The sequence below is a fragment of the Grammomys surdaster genome, unplaced genomic scaffold, assembly GCF_004785775.1.
Source record: "Grammomys surdaster isolate TR1022 unplaced genomic scaffold, NIH_TR_1.0 125603, whole genome shotgun sequence".
NCBI classification, from domain to species: domain Eukaryota; kingdom Metazoa; phylum Chordata; class Mammalia; order Rodentia; family Muridae; genus Grammomys; species Grammomys surdaster.
Window position 1 is genome coordinate 1,177,176 of NW_021620446.1, and position 27,757 is coordinate 1,204,932.

A 27,757-nucleotide genomic window follows, 5' to 3' on the forward strand; every position below is an offset into this window, starting at 1 on the left:
GATGACATCGACGGGGAAGGACGGCGGCGGGGCGCAGCACGCGCAGTATGTGGGGCCCTACCGGCTGGAGAAGACGCTGGGCAAGGGGCAGACAGGTGCGTGCGCGCCGGCGGCTGGGAGCGCGGGCGGGGCCGGGGTGCAGGGCGAGCGCGCGGCCGTGGGGCCGGGGAAACCGTGCTGACCGGCCGGGTGGGGCCGAGGGAGGCCACAGAGCAGGGATGCTGCAGGCTGGGCCCGGCGGCCGCGAACAATGGGCGGCGGTGCGCCGGCGTCCGCCGCACTCCTGGGTCCCGCGGTGGAGCCTCTCAGCCCACCGGTTGCGGGAGGGCGGGCGCAGCCCAAGGACATGCAGCTCGGCCTGGGGCGCACGGCAACTGGGGCAGCTTGGGCTGGGCCTGGCGGCTCCCGGCAGTCCCGCTGCAGGTGCGCGGCCCGGGGCCCGCATTGTGCGCCCGAGCGAGCGCCGGGCCCATTGTGCCGCGGGAGGAGGGGGACGAGCGGGTGCCCATCTGCCGTCTGCCGCGTTAATAGGCGTGCTGCCTGAGCAGCTGCGTCCCGGCCGCATGACCCCCACCTCCAGGCAGCGGCCACCGCCCGGCAGGTCCTGGCCTGGCTTTCCTAGCCTGGACCTCCCATTCTGGTGGGGGTGACAGCCTCAGGAACCTAAGGAAAGCTGGACAGCGCCTTCTGCACCTAGTCTCAAGCAAACCTGAGCGTCTGCGACATTGGGCTTCCCTGGGGAGGTTGAGGGTGATGGTTCCTGGGCTTGGGCCATACATCACCGCCTGGCGGTTGAAACAGACCTGGGCCTATAGCAGAAATGAACCTCCCCAAGAGTCCTCACTGTTTTCCCTGGGCAGGTTCCATTTCGAAACAGCTTTCCCATAGACCAGCAGTGAACTCGATTACCTTACATTTAGCCAGCTTTCTGGGGCGGGTTAGGTTTAGTCAGCCCCCTCATCTGGTCAGCGAGGCACACTCACACAGTCGTCTTTGTGGGAGGCTGGGACTCAGCCATTTTCTTTCTTCTCTCAGGACTGGCCTGTCTTCCGGCTGCCCAAAGGTCCGACTGGCACTGCCCACATCTCTTTTTCCTTTGGAAAAAGTTCCCCAGAGCCAGTGCAGGCTGGGGAGTGAAGGGCAGTGGGAAGGTGCAGTGTGGTTCAGGTGGGGGTTTGGGAGCCTTCTGCAAGCACCCCTGGGGCTTTAGGGAGGCAGTGGGAGAAGATGATTTTGAGAAGATGAGCCAGGCTGAGTTTCCTTGGAGGCTCGTAACTGTGATGTCACTGAGCCAAAGGTGGATGGGTTTTTTTAAGCCCCAGTGCTACATGTTCCCACCCTGGAGTCAACCCCTGAGCTGAGCAGTCAACATCAAGGCACTGAGCAAGGGGCCCGGGACTGAGAGGAAGGCATAGGCAGCTGGTGTTCTCTTGAGTTCTGGATATGCATGTTTCCTGGGATGAGCAACTGTAGTTTGTGAGGGAAGAGCCTGGAGCAGCAGAACGCAGGAGGCAGTGAAATTATCTAATTATCGTACCAATAAAACATTGTTATAAGAAGCCCTGGGTGTGTAAGTGATGAGAGCAGTGAATGATGCATGGTGCCTTGTGGACTCTGGGTGGGGGCTGGTCTCCTTGTTTTCTCTGTGGCATTACATGGTTGTATAGTTAATGACACAGTGATGGTGGGTGATATAGAAGGACCCTAGCAATTGTGCTCCTGGGCCCTTGGATGCACCCTCTCTCCAGACTTCTGATTGTCAGAGGAGTGCAAATGTGCAGCTCAAGAGACTGTTCATCCTGTGTGTCTTCCCTCTCTACTATTGAAGGGTCATTCTGGTGGATGTAGGTAGATCCTGACTCTATTTGCTGGGCCTGGCCACTTAGCACTAGATGTCAGCAGAATTCCTGTATCTTAACCTTATGTCTTACACCAGAATCAGACAGAGGCAGACTTCTTGCCAGGAAAGCTTGATGAGGGAGTGTAGGCCAGACCCCTGTCCACTGCTGCCCTGCTTACATGCTGATCTGAGGGCTTCTCCTGGCATGACCACATGTCTTGGGAACACACACACACAGATGGCTTTCAGTTCCTACCCACCTGCTCATTTCAACACTAACCCTTGTTCCATTTTGCTTGTGTCTGTCTACGCACATATAAGCTGCTTTTTGGGGCTATGGATGGCCATAGTCTGGTGGCAGTGAGCCTTGTGTAAGCCCATCACTTATGGGAAGGTGGACCTCAAGATGTTGCTTCCATAGAGTTAGATGGGGTAGGGGGTCTGTGGCTTCTCTATGCTTTCTAGAGCATCCAGTGTTCCCCTTCTCTTGGATCACCCACTGGGCAGTACCTCATCCTTGCATGAGTTGCTTGGACCCAGTGAGTTTCTCTTATCATTTTTGCTAGTGTTTGGCCTCTACTTCTGGCTGCTGTGGCTGCAGTCTTGGCTTTTCCATGTGTGTACCTGTAAGCTACCCTTGGAGGCCTTGAGTGTGTCCTTTGATGATTTGTCCACTTGGGTCCAGGTGCTGAGTGACACTTGGAAGACTGACCAGTAGAGCTGTTCAGGAGTTGGTGGCTCACCAGAGCCAGGTGGGCTGGGCTGGGCTGGGCTGGGCTGGGCTGGGCTGGGAATCCACTGGCAAAGGCTCCAGCAGAACTTTCCCCTGATCTGAGATGTGTTTTTTCCAGTTCCCTCCAGACTTGGCCTCTGCAGAGATGGGAGACAATCCCTACCCTTGAAGGCACCCCTAGAGAGAGAATTGGGAAGAAGAATGGGAGATGTTTCAAAACTAGGTGGTGTCAGGACCAGAGGGAGGGTTGAATAGGTTCTGTAGCCTCACTGCTCTGCCTGTCAGCCGCAGAGCAGGGCATTTTTCTGTCCATGTTGGAACTTTGCCTTTGTGGGCACACAGCCCAGGAGGGCCATAGGACCCTGTCTTTGTTAGAATTTCTATAGCTGTGCTAAAACACCATAACCAAAAGCAACTTGGGGAGCGAAGGGTTTATTTCAGCTTACACATCACAGTCCATCTTAGAAGGAAGTCATGACAGGAACTTAAGGCAAGGAAGGAATCTGGAAGCAGGACCTGAAGCAGGGGGCTTGGAGGAATGCTGCTTGCTGACTTACTCTCATGATTTGTTCAGCCTGCTTTCTCATGCAACTCCAGGACTACCTACCCAAGTGGTACCACTCACAATGGAATGGGTTCTCCTGAATCAATCATCAATCATGAAAATGTCCTGTAGGCTTGTCTACAGGCCAATTTGGTGGGGTCATTTTTTTTCTCAATTAATCTTCTTTATTCCCAAATGACTAGTCTGTGTTGATGTAAAAAAAAAAAAAGAAAGAAAGAAAAGAAAAAGAGAAAAGAAAAAGAAAAAAGAAAAGAAAAAGAAAAAAATAAAATAAAAGAAAAATAAAATAAAATAAACCTAGCCAGCAGAGGGGGTGATGACAGGGTCCACTACTCTGAAAGAAGTGGTCAGTCAGGCCAAGAGAAGAGGATGAAGGAGCAGGACAGCCTTCCATTTTAATTGACTGGGCTCACAGGTCAGTGGATAGGCTGCCACAGTGAGAGACGAATCATCCATTTCACACTTCCACGCAGCCACTAAGAGGTTCGATGAGAACTCTGATGACTGCCAGGCTGCAGATGAACCATGGGATAGAAGCCTGTGAGGGTGAGACAGGTGGGATGAGGGAGAGATGGGTAAGAGAGACAGGCAGTTGGGGAGGTGGGTCAAGGAGATTCAGATGAGGTAAAGAGTCCGGTCATGGAGAGACAAGACAGAGGAGAGACGGGCAAGGGAGAAGTGTGAAGGGGCAGATCAGAGGACAGGTGAAAGACAGGTGGGAGAAGAGACAGCCGAGAGAAAAGTGACTGGGAAGAGAAGGGTGGGACGGGAGACAGGTGTAGAGGAAGACAGGTGAGAAGCATGTAGCACACGTGTGTAGCACACGTGCGGCTGTGCCAAGACCAGGGACGTTCGTTGGTGCTCATGGATGGAGGGTGATAGAGGAACAGAAGCAGGAGTGAAGGTGGCCGTTGGACCAGGGAGCTTTCTGAATGTCAAGCAGGAACTAGCAAGTGTCTTCTGTTTCAGTCCCTGTAGATAGGCCAGGCTGGTGAGGGGCTGAGTCAGAAACTGTGTGGGGCCAAGGCCCAGAGCTCCTAAATATGGGTGGAAAGGGCCTGGTAGCCTCTGCGGCAGTGAAGGTGGGTGGCATGCAGTGTCTGGTGATCACTTCTCACCACGCTTCTCTGGTCCCTGCTGTGAGTCCCTTGTGGGATTATACAGCCTTCTTCCCACATCTGGCTCTAGCCATCTGACCTAGTTGTACAGGTGAGAGTACTGTGGCTTCAAACCTCTGTTAGAGTTGTGCTTTCAGGGAACAGAGAAAAGGATTTGCTGCCTGCCCAGGGCCTCGTTCAGAGCTCATATCAGGTAGCATGCAGCTATCCTGCCTCTCTTCTGCCCTTTTCTGCTCCTCTCCGTGGCTAAGCCTGGGCACTGCCAGCCTTCCTCCCACAGTTCACACTTGCTCAGGAGTTCCTATTCTCTCCGAGAGCTGTTTTCTGCAGGCAGTAGGGCACAGAGGCTAGGGAAGAAAAGGTGTGCTTAAAAAATAAGTGTTCTTGGTAGAAGTGGGGGATCCCAGGACTCCATCCTGTCCCAGTCCACTGAGGTGGCTCAGAATGGATCTGTGTCCCTGTGCACATGGGTCTCTCTGCCTTGTTACAAGCAGTGATGAAGACCAGGGAGGCCTTTTCATGAACCCATGAGCTTTCTGCTATGGAATGGAGATATGCATGCATTGGAAAGGAGAAAGAATGTTCACTCAGGTGTGGTGTCTGCCCACATAGAGCCTCCCTTGGTGTGCCCATTGGCCTGACCTATATGGACTTTGCCCAGGGCCTGACTACACATCAGAGCCTTGGTGTAATAGTCCTAATATGCAGGGCAGGCTTCCAGAGTGGGCTATGTCTAGGCCTCTGCCCTGCCATAAGGAGGGCACAAGGGAGAACTGCATCTAGAAGCAGTGGAGTGAGTTATTCTGTACACCTGTATTGACACAGGTTCAAGGCTAGCCCTTACAATGGCTCAAAGCAGAATCAGCTCTTGCAGCTGCTTCTCAGGCTTTGTTTCTGACAGATCATCAGGCAGTCTCAGAGCTGAATGCCACTCGGCTATCCATAGCTACCACAGCAGTATGTGGTGGTGGGCTGAGGCTCTGCGGGGTTCCAGGTCCCACCATATCCCTGTCTTCCTGAGATAGCCAGAGCCCTTCCTTTCTCTGAAAGTGGTCAGACACTGTCTGTGTCAACTAGTATATAGACGCCCCCTTAACTTGCTGTGCACTGCTGTCTTCCCTGACTAGTCACATGAATAGTAGTGTAAGGCTGGCAGGGCCTGTACCACCCCCAACCCCTGTTAGAAGCACCAGACAGACCCACTCCTGGACACAGCCTGACAAGTGTGTCCTGGTGCCCTGACCATCTGCCCTAGATTCTTCTCTGGTGTTTATGGAGAGGGCCAGGGGAGAGCATATCATTTTTAACCCTTCCTATCTTGGTACCCAGTTTCTACGTCACACAGAGGACAGCAGGTTCTCCCCAGGACAGTCACCAGTTATCACTAAGGGTGGTGCAAGTCACTAGGAAGTCTAGTTGTCTGACCTCTGGCAAAGTATCGAGGAGGACACCTTCACAATGACCTAGATGGGTATTTCTTTTGGAGTGTCCCTAGGGTAGGTTAACACCTGGTTGTGGAGGCTGTCCTTTGTGGGCCAAGCCTGGGAGTCCTGTGCCCACTTGGAACCTAGTAGAGGCAATTCTGTGCTGCTGACTCTGGAGGCTGTACACTGGCTACTGACTATAGCAGAAAGGCTTTAAGTGTTAGGCCCCATTTACAAATGGGTTTGGGAATGGGGTTTTCTTGGGACTTTGTGAAGCTCTAAAACTGAATGTCTGGTAGGAGCAAGTAAGCTTCATACCATAGCCCTTCTTGGGAATACTGTGGAAGAGCTATGGACTTCTCTGTTTGATAAAACCCCTTGTTTTGCCCTACTCTGTAGGGAGTTCATAGGTCCATGAGAGAGCTTCCTGTCCTGGTCAGAAGTTAGACCTGAACACACCTGCATGGTAGCTCATTTGCCCAGCAACTCAGGTCTCAGCCTAACATGACCAGGCTGTCCACAGGCGTCCATCAGGCCTTGCCCAGAGATGCCGCTGAGCTAGACTGCCCAGGGTTCTGAACAGGATGGAGGCTGGGCTTCGGCTGCAGCTTCAGGGACAAAGCAGGGATTGTGCCAGGGTGGCCACCACTCAGGGCCTAGCCCGCTTGGTCCAGGCCTTGTTCTATTGCCTCTGAAGGGCCAGTGTTCTGGATCCCAGCAGCTGGGAGCCAGCCCCGCCTGCTGGATAATATCCTGAAAGTCCATCTGTTTGATAAGAAACCTCCCCCTTTTGAGGGTGACTTCTGGCATGCTGGTTATAGGCTGGGTCTGGGATCTTGTCCCAGGGATAGAGTTTGACAGCATCTTCCAGAATGACTGATCAATCCATGTAGAGTGGAGTAGTGTCCTCACTTCCTAACTGTGTGGAAGGACATAGCTACCTTCTCTGGGTAGACACAGCATCCTTGTGAATCAGACCATGGATGAATGGATAATTTTGGGCCCTTGTGGTCTTGGGAGGGCTAGAAGAGGGCACAGAGCTGGTCTTGGAGCCAGTGGGACTCCAAGGTTCCTCAGAGGGACTCTAGCATAGAAATTCTTTAGCCTTCTTGGGGACAGAAGTGCTGTAGGAACATTCACACTGTCACTGCCCACTCGTGGTCTTGAGAACAGAGCTGGCCTTCCTGGCCTTTGGGCAGAGGCTTGAGGGCAGCCTGGACAGCTGCCTCAGGGCTCATGACGCAAGTGGGGTGGCTGCACGTCAGCTGAGGCTCACAGCCGTGGGCGGTTTGCGCAGGGAGACTGAATGTGCCCGTTGAGGAACGGCTGGGCCTGGGAGTCCCAGTCACCCCAGCTGCCTACAGCCCATGCAAGGGTGAAAGTATCAGGGTGGGAGTTGGGGAGGAAGTTCCCGGTGGGCCCTCACTGCTCAAACAGCAGGGCTGCTAGATGGAGGGCTGCTGTGGGTCCCTGAGAACCTGTGCCAGGAACCCGTGGCCAGAGTGAAACCAGCTTTGTAGGATTACTCCTGCATGGGCTAGCTTTCTACAAGCTCTCCTGGGCTCTTGGGCCCCTGGATGCTAGTTTTCTCATCATCGGGCCTCTATCCTGGACTGAGAGTTTCCTCAACCTGACCAGAAGTCCTTGCCCGAGGAAAGGTATTAGCCAGAGTGGCCACCTTGAGGGATTATTGATGCTGAGGTTGGGAAGGCTGTCTCTAAGACAGGGTTGGTCATACTCTGGTCCTGGAGTCCATTGGCCAGGTAAGGGTTTGTTCAGCTTCTTGTTGTGTAGCCAGGTGAAGTCCCTCCCTCAGGTCAGTGAGCTTCAGGACCCACCCTCAACCTTATTCTCAGACATAGCCGCTGGCTTGTCTTAGTGTTGTCAGCTGGCCCTCGGCATAGCCTAGGTGCTGAGGATACATATACTCAGTGTGGCCCAAATACGCTGAATGCCAGCCCTTCTCACTTCAGACCACATTGAAGAACACAGAGTTTTGCTGGCTTTTGGGAGCAGCTAGATCTCACGCACACTATCATCAAGCCAGGCTTCTGGTCTTCGGAGTCACATTGTGCCACCTCCCGTTGGACTGTTGGGGCTGCAGGCACAATCCCTCTGACCTAGTTCCCACCAAAGGCAAATCCATCCCACTAGGAGCTTGGCAAGCCCCATCCCATGGTACAGCAAGTAGTGTTTGCAACTGTCTGGAGGCTCCGGGGTCATGGCTGGCCTACGGCATAGTTTGTGTGCCATGTCTCTGGGTAGGTCTACCTCTAGGAGTAGAGACCAGACTGCAGTAGGGAATTCCCTCTTCTCCATGCCTTAGTTTCCCTGTCTATATGTCGGTGGGGGCATGAAACTTGAGTTGGTGCCAGGGGAATATTCTTACATGAGACTAAGCAGTTCTGTGCCTCCTGCTGTGCCCAGTGACAACCATGAGATCAGGCTAAGGGGCCTGAGGCATGAAGAGAAACCCTTCTACTTGCTCACCCCTTCCACCAAGGGAATTTTCCTGGAGCTCTTGTTTGTGTAGCAGCAGGCAGTGAGAGGTGATAGGATTGCGGTCACCTTTACTAGCCAGGAGGATGCTACATGGGCCCAGCCTCTTGAGGCTCAGAATGGCACCTCTACCATTTTTAGTCTCTGGTCTAGTGAGTGGGCTGAATCTGTCTCTAGTCACATGCCCATAGAGCCTCAAGCAAATCCCTGGATTCCTACTGAATTGAGGGCATCCCTCTCTGGCTCTGGCTCCAGCCCGGTGGGCATGGAGGAATGGGATTTATGGCAGTAAGCCAGCTGTGGGTCTCCAGCTTAAAGGGCATCCTCCCAGACTCAGCCCTGGGGGATTTCTGTGGACTGTGGGCTGTTATGGAGACTGTGTGCCCAGTGCTGAGTCTGACCTGGATTATGGCATTTCCAGATAGGATGTAGAGGAGTCTCTGAATCACAGCACTCTCTCCCTGACATGCTCAGCTCCAGCCATCAGCACTGTGCACCCAGTTTGACTTCAACTCTGTTTATTTGGAAACAAATCCTACCTGGTAATGATTCAGTGTGTATACAAAAAAGACAGTGACTCTGAGGATCACAGAGCTGTTACCGGCCCAGAAGTAACTCTGACTTCTAGAGCAAAGGCTGACCCAGTACTGAGAGTAAACAGCTTTCCTGGGCCTCGACCTCTTCCATTGGCTGCCTCCATCTGCTGATCTGTTGCTTAGAAAGCCTGGGTGCGGTGGGCCTCTCAAAGGAGAGTATTGGGATTGGCTTAGACCCTGCCATCTGTCCTGAGCCTTTCAGTAGCCGAGGGTAGAGGTGGGGCTAGAAGGATGGCATCCCAGCTCAGGCCATGTCTCTCAAACTCCTGTGAAATTGTATGTCAGAGTTGCTTCTCAGAGCAAGCTTTCTTGTATGCCAGGCAGGGCAGCAGTCTCCCTCTCTGCCCAAATGGCTCCTGATACAGCTTCTGTCCCTAGGGAGGAGGACTTCCGTCCAGTCAGAGTGTGAAGGTTTTGTGAGAACCTCTAGGTATACTACATTTCCAGCAGATGCACAGTGGGTACAGTGGAGTTCAGTTAAGTGAACCAGCCTGCCCAGGCCTCTTGCTCCAAACCCCACGTCCTAGTACCTCTCTTCATGGAGCTCCTATGCTAACACACTAACTTATGGACTCTGTGTGGCCTCAGGAGGCTGTGCCAGGAGCTGGGAACCAGTGAGCAATGACCGCCATTGTCACATAGCCTGACATCTAGCAGATGCTGGGACACTGGCATGGGAAGGATCCCTGGAGAATATGTGTATTTCCATTGGAGTTGGATCTGCTGTTGCAGAGGCTAAGCTTAGTGCCTGTGAGCTGGGGTTCATTCTAGAGCACAGGACTCTTGGGTATGCATGCAACCATGGCAACTTAGAAGGGTACAGCTTTCTTAGGCTTGGGAGTCCTTGGAACTATTACCCTTTAAAGTAGTCCCAGACCCATGCCCACTCTGTACTGAGAGCCCTTGACTGCTGGGTGCCAACATCTAGTGACTCCTGCCCACCCTAGTTTATGGAGAGAGCCTTTGGCAAGCCCAAGTGGTACAGAGGCCTCAAGTCCCCAAGTCCTTCTTGGGGGATAGTCTTAGACAGGAGACCCTGTCTAAATCAAGCCTTTGCTCCTGGCTAGCTGGGAGCTGTCCAGCAAGACTGTGCTGAAGTCCTCAACTTCTGCCAGGTGGGGTTAGGGGAAGGGTGCTTCTGATAGCTGCCGGTCCTCAGTCTCCAGCTTTAGCTGTGTACCAAGCTATGTGAAGGACTCAGAGGTCTTTGGTGAATTTCCATATTTGTCTCCCAGGTATAGCCTTGAGTTTTGTGATGGCCTTGGGTCCCCGTTATGACATGGACGTGGCTATGGGCTAGTGGAAACTTATGCACATTTGGGCCTCATGTTGCTGATCCTGATTTGGCCTGCATACTCAAGGGTGCTAGGTGCAGGCTTCCAACTGGCTCTGGAGGAAAATGCTTCTCATTGATACAGACTCTGACATTGACCTCTTGGTGGTAGATCCTCCCATGAGTGGCTCTGACAGCAGAAGTATGAAGACATGGCCTTTCATGTGGTTATCTTGGGATGTGGGCAGACCTCTTACTGTTGATGCAGCCTTTCCTGTCCTCACTCCTGGGTTTCCCTTGTTTCATAGTTCTAAGGGTGGGTGGCATTCAGGAGTGTGATAGCTTTGGGTAGCTGTCGTGGCGTGGACTGGGGAGAGGCTGGCTGTAGGCCAGGCTGATTCCTGCGCCCTACTCCTAGGAGGTGAGAGATTGCCGATGCTCACCTCTGGCTTTTCAGCCCTTCATTTCCTCAGTGGTTGATTCTAGGCTGGCCCTGCTGGTTCCCTAAACACAGAGTCCATCTTTCCTGTCACCCCCTCAGGCTAACTGGGAGATGGTAGTGACTGGAAATAGGTGATGTTTGGAATAAGGAGAGGCCTTGGGGGCTCTGAAGAGGCTACTAGCTAGAAGATTAGTGTGGGAATAGCTGCTGGGGTGTTTATAAGGAAGCAGGCTCATCTCAGATTGGAGGATTGTGGGTACCAAACCCCGAATCTCACAACTAGCTATTAGTGTCACTGACAGTATATTGCAAATGACACAGGATGATAAGGTAGGCATAGCTCTGTCCAGTGAGTGAGCTCACAAGCCCAGTGTCCTATCCCATCCCTGAAAGGACACACTGAGGGCCATCCCCTTCTGCAAGTTGAAACACTACCCAATGACATCAGGACCCAGTGTCTTTGGGGAAAGAGGTCATGCTACAAATCTGACATAGGCCCTTGGTAGTCCCATTGTCCCCTAGAGCTTGGCCTACTGTCCTAGACACACTAGCACATATAGGCAGGAATGAGTCTGCAGCAGTACCCTGGCCCAACCTCTCTCTTGTGTCACATGTATTACCTGATATACACTTCTGGGGCCTATGCACTATCTGATATACCCTAGCACCATCTGAAGGAGAGGAACACAGCACCTGATTAGGTCAGTTTGGGGTCAGCATCAGTTGTTCTCAGGCCTAAGAAGGCAGGCTGATGGCTGTCACCCCTGGTTACATTGTCTTTGGTTCATAGGCCACTGTGGGGACCTCTGCCTTGGATCTTTTGATGTGGTGCTGGGGTGACAATCTCATCAGGGAGAATTCTTGTAGGTCCTGAAATGATGGGGTGCCACTTTCCATAGTATAGAATTACTGGTGTGGCATGTGCTGATCTGATATTCTTGAAGCTGGTCTCTTGTTGGTAGATCCCTGGATTGGATGGAGGTATCTCTACAAGTAACTGCCAGTCTCCAGGCCCACTTTTGTTGCCAAGTCTGGATTTGGCTGCCCAATGTGGTTTGACCTACTCCCCAGGTGGAAACTTCCAGAGCTAGTGCTCTTCCCCAGCCCTTCAGAAGCACCTGCATTTCCTACAGCATTTCCAGCCAGGCTTCAGCTACCCTGGGAGGCTTGCCAGGGTCAGATGGTTTGCCTCCTGATTTCCAGTATCCCCAGGCCTTCAGGGCTATGGGACCCGAGGTACCAGGGTCAGCTCTTTTGGGCAGACCTTACTTCTCCATGCTCACTTCTTTCCCTGTCTGCTCTTCCCAGCTCTGTTTCCATTCACAGTGCCATACACTTCCTGACCCTTCCTCCTCTGTCAGAGCCGCTCCTTGGGGGCTCCTTCCTGGAGTTGTGGTCTTCATAGTTGATATACGAGGACACAGCTAGCCAGATGGCCCTACCTGGAACCCAGGAGTCAGAAGTGGGAATAGAGACCCCACTGTACAGTACCAGGCCTTCTGACTTCAAGTTTGGGTATCCATTGGTGACTGGAATTAAGACAGGCAGAGCTCTTGGGACAAAGCAACCCCCAGCCTGAGTGCCAGCCTGGAGAGGAAGAGGTGGCTGAGGCAGACTAATGCCAGGTTTCTCAGTTGGGCAGTAGCTCAGTGGTACTTAGGGACAGATGCTGCTGTTTGGAAGCACCAGAGTGTGGGCCGACAAGCTCTGCTTCTCTCCTCTCCCTGTCCTTCCTGCCTGCTGCCCACTAAGCAGATTCTATTATTACCTTACTGCAGATTACTGGCCTCCTGCTTGAGGATGGACGGGCAGGCACTGGCACAGGGGTGGAGCCAGTGTTTCTGTCCCTGACAGCAGGTGACTGCAGGGTTCAGTGTGACTCCCCTCTCTTATTGGGGCCTTCCATTGGCATGATAGGCTAGGCATGGGCCCATCTGTCTGTCTATCTGATTATCTGAGCAGCATTTCCCCTTGGGGGTGGGGAATGGGGTCCCTGAACTTTGTATGATTCCCCCAGGGAGGATGCTTCCCTGGGCATGAGAATAGTCCTGGCCGGACTGCTTTCTTTTCCTTGGCTATAAGAACACATAGGCTACAGCTGGGCTCCTTGGCTTTCTCTTAGTTAAAGCTTCTGTCCTAGCTGTCCACTGCAGTGGATTCCTACAACAGGGTTGGTGCAAGGCAGGCATGGGGTCCTACCTACATGGAGAGAGCAGATTTGCCTATGCTGGTCTACTGGTGCTCATAGCTGCCAACTATATTAGGACAGTTGTGTCCCTAAAAGACTAAGGATGGAGGTCTTTTTTACCCTTGAATTCCTCAAGGTGATATTGGGGCTCTGCTGGTGAAAAGGTCCAGAATGACCTACCAGATCACCACATGCCTATGAAGGATGTTGCTAAGGGGCACTGATGGTGGTTGTGAAAGTGGAATTGGGACATTGCTGGGTCTTGCAAGTTGTCCCTAGTACTGGCTGTGTTTCTGGGAGGACATTGATGTGCCCCATTGCTGGACTGTCAGAGGCCCCAAGTAAGATGACTCCAGGATGCCCAGATAGGGAAGCCTGGAGACTTCTGCTTTGGGATGGGATTTGAGGGTAAATGCAGATGTAAAGGCCTGTGTTACAGTGCGCAGGGGTGTGTGTGTTTGTGTGTGTGTGTGTGTGCACGCACACCCACACCCACATTTGTATAGGGCTGGTGTGTCTGTCAAGGTCTGAACTCCCATGTCTGTGGGATGATAGAGACTCCCTAGGGCTTCCCAAAGAAGGCATCCCCAGCCTCATCACCATGGCAACTTCATTGCCCATCCCTTGGGCACTGAAGGGGTGGGGCCTGGCAGGTGCAAAGCAGGAGATAGCAACTACAGGATTCAGAGTTCAGCCAGCACATGGGAGTATGGGAACATGGGAACAGGTGTCTGTCTGGACCTCACAGTTAGGTCTACAGGCTGTAGTGGCTCCTTCCAGGCCCCTACCTTCCTGGAGCATTATAGACTGCCCCACATTGTAATCCTGTCATCTCTGCCCTGCCCTGCCTGTACCTCAGAAGCTAGACAGCTGCTGGTCAGAGCACTGCCACTAGCTGTGTCTCCTTTGCTACACCATGGTATGCATCCAGAAAGTGGGGAGGATGTTGGGGTGCTCCAACCTCATGGAGGCCAGTGGGAGTTCCTAGTGTTGGATCTCTAGGTGTGGGTGTCAGCTCCCTTTCACCTTTCCACCTTTATCCTAAACATGCCTTCTAGGACAATGCTACTCCCTCAGAACCTTCTCCTTCTGGGGTCTCCAGGGCTGTCACTCTGAAAGTGGCTCAGCAGTGGCCTAATCGCCTGCTTCCATTCCCTAGGTCCTGCACCAGGGGAGGTAGGAAGAGCAAGCCTTCCTTAACCAGGACACCAGCTTAGACAAACGGTTCCCTCAATTGAATTACTGAACAGATAAGGGATTCATCAAAAATACCTCATTGGGATAATTTTACAGTATTGAATTGCAGAGAGCAGTTAATAGAAATGTAATGTGATCACCTGGCACTGCAGAGATTGGAGTGGGGGTCCCCATTCTCCTCTACAGATATGCCTCAGTAAGAAGGGAGTTCCCAGAACTGGCTGACGCTCCAGCACGGATGCTGGGAGTATCCTGCTAGATTCCTTGTGTTGTGTGCCCTATAAATTTCAGCACTTGTGGCCCCAGAAAAGGGAGCTAGGGGAAGGCTGTCCTACACATGGGGACTGTAAGAGTGTCCACTCCCTAGGGGAGTGCTCCCCTAGGGTTAGGATTAGTGCTCCCTAGGGGAGACTGGGGCCTCTGTGTGGGATCTTGGATAACTCTTCCTGCTGGTGAGCTTCTCTGGCTATAACTGTCAGCTAATGCCTTGCTGGGACTCTAGCTGTGGATGGGGCTTCACTGACATCACACCAAGGTTGTCTCTGAGCTGCCTCTTCAGGGGCCAGGGCAGCAACTACCAGGCTGTGACTAACCAAGAGAAAAGGATTTTTTTTCACTGTAGATACTTGGATCCTCTCCCTCCATGAATGGAAGACATGGGACTATCCCATGCCCCCATCCCTCACTGTGGAGTATTGATGGTAGATCTTGGAGTGTGTCAGGGACCTGGGCCTTTTAGCTGTAGAGTCCATCTCAAGATCCTCCTCAGCGTAGCCTCCTAAATCCCCTACTCCAAGGACATCCAGTCTGTAGTCTGTTTGTTCCCTCTTCACGGAGGACCTGTGATACACAGTTCATGGCCTTGGGATTATAGCCCTAGCCTAGCTTCCCCTAAGCTTCCCCCTCAGTTGGGCTTACCATCTGCTACACTTCCTCTGTCTAGTACTTGGTCCTCATTCTTGTACATGTTTATGGTCTGCCCTTGGGGAGGCTCACCCGCCCATCCTGAATCCTAGCTTTAAGGGGTTGGAGTTCAATGCCTACGCCACATGCCGTTTTTCACACTAGGGGCCTGGTCACCAGGGCATAGCTATTGAAACAACTTTAGAGGACCCATGTCTTCCTTGTCCCTTAGCTCGAATACATCCTTCCTGCCAGACCTAGGAGTGCTAAGACAGTTGGCAAGGTTGGGGTGTTGGTTCTCAAGCAGAGACACCCACGTCACTAGTCTAGTATTGGCTCTGAATCTACCTGCAGACTTTAGCCTGGCCACAGAGTTAGGGCCAAGTCAACCCCCCTCACCTGCCTCCCATGTTGATCCTGGGAACAAGAGAACCTTTGGGCGAGCTAGACTGGTCACCCAGCCCCTGAGGAGGTGGTCCTGCCAAGGCTATGGCTATGGTATCAGGGTTTTCCTTATTCCTCTGTCCCTTTATGTCTTCCTTGACATAAAGGTTTCCCCTTTCTCAGGAAGTTGTCCCTTAGCCTGAGGAACTGACATGGTCTTAGAACATTCCAAACACTCTAGGCTCCTGTTATGGTTGTGCTGGCAGATGAGGACAGTTTCTCCAGGATTCCCTGGTCCTTTATCGGCAGGGCATGTGGAGCTCCTTAGCTCAGTTGTCCAGTTATCTATGTCTCATTGGAGAATCACCTGTCATACCCTAAGGGTACTGGTGATGCCCTTAGTGAGCCAGAGCTCTTTGGATACAACAGGCCTCGTGTTCCCATTCATACTAGCCTGTCACTCTGGAATGCATTTGGATTGTAGAAGTCACTTAGTTGACATCAGTGTCAATGTTGTGTCCCAAGGGCTGGGGTAATGTACCATGTGAAGTGATTCGTGAGGTTGCAGAAGGCAGATCATGACAGTGATGGAAGTGGGCCATGGTTGCAGAGAACACAAGGACGCTTTGGGGGTGAAGGCTATGTAGGCTCTCCTGATTGGCTGATGATTTAGTACATGTGTGCTGACTCCAAGACCAAATAAATGTTTGAAATTCTTGTAGCTGTTGTAAGTCAAATCTACTGAGATTGCTATAGGATGTCGCTGAGGTGGGAATGCTGGACAGCAAGTGTCAGGGACCCATTGACATTTCAAAACAGGAGATAGGAACTGTTAAGGCCCTAGGGATGGGTCCATATCCCCTTCCCAACTTGCTACTTATTTGTTATGTGGGCCTTCTGTCATGCAGCCTAGTTTCTAAGGCTCAGGTATCTTATAGTAGGGATATCCTAGCATTCTGCTCTATGGAGTGGGAAGAACTTCAGATGGTGCCGAGAAGACTCCCATGCAGCATACTGGACAGCCAGTCTCAGGCGGCCTCTTCTGTTCTGGGTCCTGGACAGTTCTGAGTCCCCAGTTTTAAGCAAAGGTGGGTGCTGGATGTCTCTTCTGCTCTTTGGGCCCTTGGAAATTTTGTGGGTAGTAGACACAGAAAGAAGAAGCCATATTCTCTGACTCTGGGGGCTGGTTACCCACACAGGAATAATCCACGGACCCTAGCCAGGATACCCCTGTGCACCCCTTCTTTGGGCTGTCAGCAAGTGAGGGGAGAGCAAGGAAGCTGGCTCAGTGACCAGGGAAGTGACTGGGGCACAGTTGGGGTCAGAACCTAGCCCCAGCTAAAGGAGGCAAGAAAGAAAGGGGAGCCTTGGATGCTCCTGCCTTATCTGCTCCTGTCACCATGGCAACAGATGGAGGTTTGAAAGAAAAGAAGGAGGACTCTATATGAGGTGACTGGGATTTGGAAGCAGGGATCTTTCAAGGATCACTCAAGGGGGAGGGTTATAGCCTCAGGCCCTCTTCCCAGGCCATTGATCCCCAAGACTTGTGAGTGGGCTTTGGAGTAGGACCAAGTCTCCTTTTTAAGACCCCTTAGCCTGGCTTCTGTGGTAGAATGGCAGATTGGATGGGAAGGGTTTCATGTCCCCAGCTGAATATCTGATGGGTTGAGGTAAACAGCAGGAGGGAGAGCTGGACATTGGGCATGGCTCTGTCTCCCCCAACCTGAAGCCAGGGAAGAGACCTCCCTGGGCCACCAATCTCACCACATTGATGGTCATGCCCAAGATGTCTTTGAACCCTTTCTCCCCTCTTCCCCAGAGAGCTTCCTGATCTGACCTGGCAGGTAGAAACAGGCCATGGAGTTCCACCTGGCTGCACTCTCAGGCTCAGCCTTCACTCAGTACTCTGACCTCTTCAAAGTCTGAGAGTAGGTCTGTAGGTTCAGCAACTCTGTGTGGGACATTAAAGCCTGTGCTAGTTCATATTGGTTCATGAGGAGATAAGAGAGGAACTTGGCTTTCTTAGTAGGCCTAGGTAAATGCCTGTGAAAACAGCGGAGACTTTCCCCATGGGGAGGAGAGCAGCCTTAGCCAGCTGTTGCATTCCCATACTGTGGGAGCTTGGCTCTTGAGCTGAGGCCTTAGGCCTGGCACCACCCACTGTTGGGGAGGTTATCATTGACTGTAAGCCTGACCTTGGTGCCCAGGAGCAACTTGCCAACCTGGCCTGGCTTTAGAAACCCCTACCTGCCTTTCCTCAGAAGTGCAGCCTTTAGTCCCCAGGAAGCCAACCCTGCTGCAGATTCCCTGACAGCCAGTGGACTCAGGTATGGGTTCCTTAGATGAGGCCCTGTGGCGAGGGAGTAGTCACCTCAGTCAGTACTTAGGCAGGTGGGAGGGAATAAAGAGGAAGGGGCTGGTGTCAGTGGGAAGACCTTTCCTCATTTGGAGGCAGTGGTAGGGATCCCACGGTAGTTTCTCCCCCAGGTAAAACATTGATCACCTGCCTAGTGTAGGTCCTGGGGCCCAGACTACACAGTGATACAGTGTCCTGCAGTGTTTGTGAAGCCCAGAGCAACACCGTGTGGCTCTCATTCTCCAGAGTCAGGTATGGGACAGGATCTCCTTGGGCCCCAAACAGAGCAAAGGATAGTCTGTAAGATCACCTGGCAGCCACTGCATGGACCTCCACTGTATACCTCTCCCTGTCTGCTACAAGCCAGGCCTCCCAAGGAGGATGCTACGGTAGGTATTAGTCTCATAGCTACCCCAATTCACACTAAGGCTGGAACCAATTGGCCTATGGGTACCTCTAGTGATCCTGTACTGCACTGTGGACAGTGCTCTCTCCCGTCTTTAGTCTGCTACCTGCAGATGACTTCATTAGGACATGATCAAGGCAAGCACATGCCAAGCTCACCATCCTCCCATTAATCCTGGGAATTTTGCTCCTCCAAGGTCCTGTGTTCTGATCTGACCTCCAAGGCCCCTGCAATAGTGGTCCCTGTGAATGGGAGAGAGTGCTGGGGGGAGATGGACCACCTCAGGAGGCTGTGAGCTCCTATAGAGCCAGCATAGGTTTTGGGTTCAAGTGGATCACTTTAGCCTGTGGAGGTCCCTGACACTTGTGTTGGAAGGGAAGAGTGACCCTGTCCTCAGATATGTTGGGAAATGAACCTGCTTCTATGAAAGGATACCTCTTTCTCTCTGGTCCTCTTCTCTCTGCCCAGTACCCAGTCTGAGCCAAGCAAAGGGGAGGGAAAGGCAGCTGCCATGGGGCCTGGGGGTTGAGACCCTTCTACCCCAGGCCTTTGTCTCTTGATTCCCAAGAAGTCACTGCACAGGCACATACAAGCATGGACTTCCTGTCCTGGGCTAGCAGTGGGAAGTGGCACTGACTTGTCACCAAAGGACAAGGTTGGGCTGACAGCCTGGGTGGGTTGGGATTAGTGTCTCATTGCTGTGGTGGGTAATCCCTTGCAAGCCTCATGTCCCCTTGCAGCGAGAACCTGTTGGCTTTCCCTGCTCTCAGACTTGAGATCACAGGGGTGACACAGGCTAGGCTCAGAGTTCACCAAAGCCTCTGGCCTGATATGAAGGTCATCTAGGCTTCCTCTGCTGTTCATTCCTGTCATTCTCTGATTGGAAAGGGAATACATACAGGCGACCTGGGTCCTCTGTGCCCTGGTGTAGAAGGCGCTCTCTGTTGGGAATATCCACCATTAAGGCCTACTTAAAGAAGTAGGAGAGAAGCAGAGGGGCAATCTCTCCCCAAGGTAAGGAATCAAAATGGGGTTCTTGGAATGTTCGCATTGTATGGATCAATTTAATTTCACTGTTTTCTTGTTACTAGAAGGCAGGAAATGGGGCAGGTGGGGTGAGGGGCAGGCATGGTCAGCCAGGGTACAGCGAGGGACCTACGGGATGGGCACTACTTCCTGCGTAGTGGTTCTGGCTAAGACCTGATCTTCATAGAGTTGGGAGGTCAAGGGCTAGAAGCCTGTTGAGTAGGTTTTTATCTGACACCACGGATGTTTTATAGTCATGATGTGGTTCATTTACATTTCACCATGTTTCCAAGGCTTTTGAGTTTCCTGGAGTTCTAAGTTTCCCTCTTTTCCCTTTTGGTGGCATTGTTTACCTTTTATAAGCTTGATTTTATAAACGCCATTTTCATGCAAGTGTCCCCTACTCCATTGCCTGTGTTGAGAAGGCCTCTTAGGCACAGACTCCTTCCCCTAGATTCTCTGTGGCCTGATAGGTAAAATGCCTCTGTGGCCACTCCTGAACAAAAGCGACATTCTCTTCCGTCTGATCAAAGTCTATGGCAGCCTGTCTCTGGAGGCCTGGGTACTCAGTATCTAAGTTCCCCAAGGCTGCCTTTGGGCAATGGGGATGACTCATGGTTTGACCTCTTCCTGAGCCTCTTTCTTATGAGCTCCTAGCCACCTTTCAGTGGGGGATGAGATGAACAAGTTAAGAGTTACTGGTACTTCAAATGTGGAGTCTTCATATTTGATGTTTACCACTAGGAAAGGAAACCAGGAGATGCATACCCCCAACAAGGCTGGAGGGACTTAGGTTCTTCTAGACCAGGTAATAATGGAGCCAAGTTCCCAGCCCTCCTTCCTTGTCCTTCCCTTGGATGCATAAATGACTTCACTCTGTCTGGTAAGAGACTTGGGATACAGGATAGCAAGGTCACTTGAGGATGATGCTCTCTCCTGCATCCCTTCCCTTTCTGGGTCAGAGACTCCTTTAGTGGGCGCTGACCTGGGGCTACATTTTGCAGAATAGGAAGCACCTGCCCCCTATTTGTGTGATAGGCAGGGGAGGGTCGGGTGCACAGAGGCAGCCAAAGGGCCGCAGGCATGTGAAATATTTCAGGGCTTAATTAATTTAATTTGAGAGATTCCTTTTCGGAGTGTGAACAGTTGTCTCCCCAGAGGCGTGCGCCTTCCCTGGTGCGCTGGTGGGCATCCTCAGGATCTTTGTGGAGGAGATTTGCCTGCACCCTGTCGTTAGCTTCCCCCAGCACTGGGGAATCCTGACTACAGCCATGGCTTGGAAACATGAGTGCCTGAGCTGTGGGGATGAAGGCTGAGAGGTGAGTGGCTGGGGAGGCCACTGCAGCACCCACAGCTGTGTGCTGCTGAGAACACGAACGCTTTGATGTCTGCAGCTTCAAAGACTCCACAACCCAGCTGAGAGAGAAGCATGCCCCAAGCCAGTCTGCCTTTAAAGCTACCCACTGGGTCTGAGCACCCCCAACCCAGGAGCCAAATTCCCTCCCCTGTGTGTGCCCCCAGGTATTCTGATTCTGCCCACCAGCTTGATTTCCAGCCTGATGGGATCTTTCATCAGGATCAGGAGAAAAAGGGCCAGTCAGGGCTTGTGGGGGAGGAGATCCAAGGGCCTTTCTGGGTCAGAAGCATTCTTGGCAGGCAAAGGGAGAATCAGCTTCTAAAGATCTGGAACCTGAAGCCCCACCAGACTTAGACTCTGGAGACGTAGGGGCTTCTGGTGACTTAGGAACACTGGCAACCAGCCTCCAAGGACACCCCACCCCAGCTTAGCTCTGAGCAAGACTCTGCTCTCCCAAGCTTCTCAACTTTGTGTGGTAGGAGGCCCCTCTACCTGGTAGTTGCACTGTGCTGTGATGCTGGTAGCTGTCTGTGGTGCCAAAGAGCTTTCATGACCCCAAGATTCTTGAGACTCTTCTGTTCCCACCTGCCCCGTCCCTGGACTATCTGCTCAGCGTGGTTGACTGTAGATAAACAGCATGGTCCCCTCTGGCTTCTCTCAGTTTGATTATCCATTCGTTCAGGCATGATAGACACCCTGAGCTTCTACTGAGAGGTAATGCTTGTGACACCACCCAGCTGGAAGCCTTTGACTGCTGGTGCTGGTGCAGGAGAATGCAGCCTGAATGAAGCCTTGTGGACCCAGATTTCAGACCATGTGACCCTAGGCCTTGAGCCTGCTTCCCCTCCTAAGAAAAAGAGCAGAGACTTGTGACTACTGAGGAAGGCGGATGTGAGCCTTGTTCTCATACAGTGGCCTTGCCGGGACACCTGCTCAGACTATTCTGTCCTCCATGCCCCAGGATGCTGATAGGCCTCAGTACTGGCCTCTGGCCAGTGTAGGTTTTATTTGCTGGTGGCAGTTATGGTGCAGTGAGCAAGGAGGTCTTCATGAACAAACCTTTGTGAAGACATGAAGAGTCTGTGATGAAGAACATTCATGTGTATGTGAGCTGAAATGTCATGTGTTAGCTCCTTGGGCCTCCAGACAGAAGTCAATAGGAGAGGATGTGTAGTCTCACACTGCAGGGTAGGTAGTCTTTGAGGTTGTGGGAAATTTCTTTTGGTTTCTTTTCAGTGTTGGGGGATTGCTGATAGTCTTTGGTACCCCTAGATCCAGCTGACCTCACACTGGGATATCCACTGGAATATTTATCTGATTAATCACATGCAAAGGCCCTTTACAAAGTAGGTCATCATCTGTTCCCTATGTGTCCCAGTTGAGGCTTGGTGCTCAAGATGGGTGCAGGTATCAGCAATAAATACATGACAACTCCATCTACACCAACTCTATCACCCCCATGCCCCTGGGTTGCCTCCCATTCTGGGTTCCCCAGCACCAGGTGAGTCTCAGTGTAGGGCAAGAGTAGTGAGGATTAGGTGGGGAGGAGGTGCTTCTGGGGGTAGCCTCCAGCTCACTCTTAGGACCCCGCCTTCCAAGGAGGTACTGGAGGAGCCATGGAGTCTTCTCGTGAGATGTGATAGGATGGGGAGCCCATTGACTAGAGTGGGAATCCAGCAGTGGGAACTTTGCCAGTAAACAGAGAGAGGGATACAGAAGCCCCAGAATCTGAGACTTCTTGGTATCTACCAAGGGCAAGAAATAGCCAAGACCCTGCTGCCTTGCCCTTCTCCAGTGTCCATGCTGACTGCCTGTATCCCTCTTCCTCTGCCCACTACCCTTGGCCCTCTGTCCTGGCCTGAGAGCCCAAGCTTTGGACCTGCTGGGATTAGTGAACAGTGTGCACCCTTGCTACACTGGGGGTGCTTTGGCTGTGGGACTTTCATCAGGAAGGATTCCGGGGCTGTGGTCATGGCTGGGGATGTGATATGGAGCTAAGCAGGCTGATGCCTTTGAGTCTTGTTTTCTGTTGCTCAAGAAGAGCTCAGCCTTGTCCCCTTGGCCTGAGAAGGGGAGGAGGTGAAGCAATTTAACGATCATATGGTAAGTGGGATTGGATCTGGTCAGGGTACTGCTGCATAGGTAACTCCTATGCCTGTCTGTCTATCCTAGCACCATCTGGAGGCCATTAGGGACTGAGCATTCAAATCACTGTTGTATGACTTGTTGAATGGCCTAGGAAGGCAAACACCATCATCTTCTGATATTTTAGTGTCAGGAACTTGGGGTAGCTTAGCAGTGGCTTGGCTTAGCTGTGGTCATGGCTTAGTAGTGGTTCAGGCTTAGTACTGGCCTTGGCTTAGCTGCAGTCCCAGCTTGACTGCAGTCATGGCTTAGGTGTGGCTCTGCCTCAGCTCTGATCCTAGCTTAGCTGTGGTCCTGCTTTAGCTATAGTCCTTGCTCGTGGTCTGATGAGGTTTAGCTGGGATGCTTTTGGGAGGTGAAGACCACTTCCTCCATTGTTCAGGGCCAGAGAGCTGCTGTACAAACACTTCATTCCTTTGCAGGAGGCTTTTCACAGAGCGTCAGCCTAACAGTGCCCATGTTTCTGGGGCCCATGGTCAGGAAAGGGGCCTGTATAGAGTGCAGCTCCAACAGACTGGTTTATGGGAGCCTTGGGGAAGTCTTCTGGGACAGTGACTGAGAGGTTGGAAGAGCTAAGGCCAGGAAAGTTAGCCCACAGGGCAGCTGTGGCTACTTATGCCCAAGGGTCCTGCCTCCTTCTCCTGTCTCACCAGCATGGTGAACCGGGAGCTAGACAGTTGCTGCCTCCTGGCCTTTCTTCCCAGTTCTGAGGCCAGCTGATTGTTAGGAACTCATGGGAACCCAACCAGATCTGTGCACCAGTGGTCTCCTACCTCCCCTCCCCTCCTGCCCCCAACCCTGTGTGTGTGTGTGTGTGTGTGTGTGCGCGTGCGCGTGCATGTGTTGGAGATGTGACCTGTAGTGACAGCTGAGACCACTGTGAGGCTACTGGTGCCAGCTCTTTGGGCAGAGCTTTCAGAGTTCTGTCAGGACATTCAAGGACAGCTGTGGGCCGGCAGGTATGGTTTTATCTACTCTCTGCTCTCAGACTCTGTATCTGATGTAGAACATATGCCCCCTTGTGGCGAGGGTGGGGAACTCCATTTCTCAGGTGTCTGCCCTGCATCTTACCAGATGCTTCCTCAAGGACTATCCTGCTGCTGTCATGGGCAGCCTGGCCAGAGCAAGTGGGGCTCTGCATTGTGCTCTATTTTCCCAGGATGGGGCCAACTCCTGCCAAGCCCACACAGGCTGGCTGTGAGTCCCATCTGTCACCTCAGTGAAATGGTAGCCACTGCCCCTTCACACACCCACAGTGCTGCCTACAGAGAACTGGAGGAAAATAGGTCATTGTGTGCTACAGTGGTTGCTCTGGAAGCTGAGCCATACAGGGTAGAGAGGCAGGAGTCTTTGGATAATATACACTTGGTCCCAAAGGCAGAGTGGTCACTTATGGGGGAAGTACAGGTTACCCTTGAAGCATTTTTCCTCGTGAGCACTAGTCTCAAGCCAGGTGCCCCCTGCTGGGCTAAACAGGAACTGGGGTGGTGTGCTCATCAGCTGACTGAGGCCAGCATCCTTCCTGGTGATAAGCCTTCCTTCTCAAAAGCCGTAGAGGAGGCTGCTGCCAGCCACTCACACACTGCTTCCAAGCACTAGCTGACTGTGCAGGACCCTGCCCCCCAAAGCTGCCACAGGCCAAGCCCCAGTGCCCCAGCCTACAGCATTCAGCACCAAGGACAGCATTCCCAGCTCAAGCTCGCAGATACAGCTAGGAGGCATCTCAGGCACGTCCTGCTCTTTCCATCCTCTGTTTTAGTACTGCGTCTGACAACTGGCACTCTGCCCTAGGCAGAACTGACTCCTTTCCATTCTCTGGACCAACTCTGGACAGGATAGGAGTTGGAAGAAACCAAATGGGTCCCCAAGGTGACCTCTAGGCAGATGAGCAAGCTCATGGGCAGTAGTGGCAGGGCAGATGCACCTAGTATGTGCAGACAGGTCTCAAATGAAATGACCCTCATACCTGGATATTCCTGAATTCCAGTGGAGAGATGAGCACACCAGTGATAAAGCTCAGGGGAGGCCAGGGAGGAGCCTAGGCAGATTATCCACTGGCCTCTCTGTGAGGTTTGGAAAGGGGTGAACCTAAGAGTGATTGGCTAGAGATGGCCTAGGAGAGGATACTTGGCCCAGGTCTCATATGACCTAGCTCCTGGGAGCCCCTGACTAAGGTGCTGCCTTTCCTTTGCATTGGTTTCATGGTTGTGGGACAGGGCTCATGGGGACAGCCTGATTTAGGAAGCTACTGCAACATTGCTGGCTTCTGTATAGCCATTCCCAACCTGAGCACCACTGAACAGGGTTCTAAGAAGTCTGTATTGTGTGGAGTGATCTGGGAATCTGTGGGAGTCGTTCCTCTCTCTCCAGCCTGGTTTTGGACCATGTGCTCCTGACAGCAAGTGGCTCACATGCATATGCATCTGTTACACCTGGGAGTTTAGATTCTGGCCTTCATGAACTCTGGGTTCCCATCTGCACAGGGTAGGCAGTATTGTAACTTAGTCAGGCCTATTCTGAGGTCTATATGCAGTGAACACATAGGGCCTGTCTGCTTGTCATGTATTGGCAGGAGGGGAGGTAGAGCAGAATGAGTGGGAAGGCCTGGGCTGACCCTGTAGGAAGGGTTGGTGGTCACTGTTCCTCTCAGGATGCTGCAGACAGGCCATATCTTGGCTTGGTAAGAAGAGTGGCTTAGAGAGACCAGTGTCCTTCATTGAGGGGAGCTGGGCTGGTGAGCTTAGCCCCGAGCGTGGATTGGTTGAGGGCTTGGTACACCAGGAGACCCTGGGACACTGGAGGCTTCAGGGCCTGAAAAATGTGAGTGCAAGTAGATATAGCCCACACCTCCCTGTTAAGAATCCTGGGGGTGTCCACAGTCTTGGGAGGAGGCACTGGGTGACCTGGGGCACCCTGGCCAGGTGTGGAAAGACCGAGGGAAGGAACTGGCAACAGGAAGTTATATGTGGATTGTGGTCTCCCAATTGACCTGATGCCTCTGCAGAAATATTGTGCTTGGGATCCAGTGGGGTGTGTGATGCAGCCCTGAGCTCTGCCTGATAATCACTTTGAGCTGGACAGCAGTTGTGAGACGTGCAAGCATATGCTGCATCTATGGCTTGTGCTCTCACCCAAGTGGACACTCGGTATATCTCAGGATAGGACATCTCTGGAGTGCCACCTCTACCCCTCCAATCCATGGTCATGGCCTTTGGTGCTGAGGGCTACAAAAGGCCCTCCTCAATGCTGGTATTGTCACCTAACTAGGGTATGCTGCTCAAACCACAGAACAGCACCAGACCATCCTTGTTTGTTATCAATGGACAGTGGGAACAGAGCTTTCTGACCTTTGCACTCATGATCCCAGGGCTCAGTGAACCCCAGCTAGGGTGTTCAGAGGTCATTACCTCTAAGACAGGCCAGCAATGGCAGGGCAGGAGGGAAGTGGCACTGGCTCTTAGTCTGTGTCTAGGCACTTGGTCATCAGTCAAGGACTCCTGCAAGTTCATAGGGAGCCAAATCTGCCTCTCAGATGGTGGCTCTATCCTCTTGCATCCCCACTGCCCAAAGGTATCCCTGGGGTATCCTTGGAGATCATCTGGCTTGATCCAGTTAGGCTCATTCCTTCCTCTCCCTGACTGAGGCAGTAATCCTTTGGGGGTCACTAGTGTCCAGAGGGCAGAGCAGTGTGCCAAGCTAGTAGACCACACACCCTAGAAAGTGCCCAGCCCACATGGCAGTACCCTGCCCCAGTTCTTTTTAGCTGGGTGGAGGACAGGTGTTATTTGGAAGGTCATTCTGTTGCTCTCACTCTGGTACACCATTCAGTCTCTACCTCTAGTGAGGGTCAGTATTGCTCAGAACCCAGACATCCTATGCTCTCTGGGCAGGTGAGTGTCCAGTCAGCGCCTGCCTGATGCCTGAGTTAGCCAGCTGTAGTTGCTCACCTGCCTACCACCTCTGATTTTCTAGTCGGGCTCAGAAGCTCCAGTGCTTGTAGTGGGAGTAGCCCTGGAAGGGGCTGGGACCGTCACACGCATATCAGTCACTTCTGGGAGCCTGGGCCCTCCTTAGAGACGTGGAAGCCCCAGTACCCTTGAGTCTGCTGCTGCCCTACACAGACTCAGTACACAGTTGGAGCTGGTGGCTCCTCACACTTCCAGCTCAGCCCCGCCCTGGCAGGGTCCCATGTAATTATCTGTGACATGGTATACTTTCCCCTTCTATGTGAAGCTGCATCTGTGTGAAGACAATAATTAGGGATAAAATCACAATTGGAAAATAAGCCCCAGCGAGTTAGAGGGCTGGGTAATAAGGGGTGACTGTGGGCTTCCCGCCAGAAAGCCGCCTGTCCCTGAGGTTGCAGGGCAAGTGGCGGGGCTGCATAGGGCACACTCCCCACTCCCTGTCAAACAGAATGGGCAGAATCAGAAGACCCCCCATTGTCCCCTGTTCCTGAGGCAGGATCCCATTTTATCGAATGGAGTAGAGAGGGAGTGGCCTAGAATATTAGGAGAGCTTTACCAAGGAGAAGTATTGCCATGCTGGGCTATGTAAGGTATGTAGGAATGTTCAAGGTATGTTGCTGGGAAACGGGCCCTCTGTGCACACCGGAAACAAGTGGCAGAAGGTGAAGGGAGGGGTCCAGCTGGCTCCCTTACACTTTAGCCATGCTGTGTCTAGAGCCACTCATTCCCCTGAGCAGGGGTCATGATCCTCTATTCCCAGGAAGCCTCTAGAGAAGGCTTGTGCTCAGGGTACCTTGTTCTGGTGGCCCTATGTCTTCTTGGCTTTTTAGAAGCCAGATAGGTAGACGCCATAACTCCAGTTTCCCCTCACCTCTAAGGTGGGGCACAAGGCAGTGCCTGATACACAGCTATGCTCGACAGACTTTGGAAGTCACACTGGATGGAGATGGCAGCGATGTCCTGGGAAATTGTCCCATTGATACTGGCAGCCTATCCCAGTTTCGTACCATTTACTCGCAGTTCCTGAGGCAGGACAACATTTTTCTACATGCCTCTTATGCCTGAGACCATGTACAGGCTGCAGAGTACACATGAACATGAATACACGCATGTGGGATTGAGTGGGGAGTATGTGTACGCATCCATGAGAGGGTGAGTACATGGGGCATGCACATAGGTGAGATGTGAGTGTTTTGATGTATGTGCACATACATGTGAGGTTGAATGTGTATGCCACTGGTTCGTGAGAGTGACTACCTAGGCCTGCAGATAATATGTATATGGATATGCATACGTGCAGTGTTGGGATATGGGTATGCATACAGCCATATAAGAGT

General features: G+C 52.4%; 1 protein-coding gene across 5 annotated transcripts in view; it reads left to right on the forward strand.

Moving 5' to 3' along the window:
* The first annotated feature begins 1 nt into the window (after position 1).
* Positions 2–27,757, forward strand: part of Brsk2 (BR serine/threonine kinase 2) — a 51,109-nt gene continuing 23,353 nt past the window's right edge. For all 5 annotated transcript variants that reach the window (XM_028786874.1, XM_028786873.1, XM_028786876.1 and 2 more), the window contains exon 1: positions 2–95. In XM_028786874.1, the coding sequence (XP_028642707.1) occupies positions 2–95 (94 nt within the window). The remainder of the gene's footprint in view (positions 96–27,757) is intronic.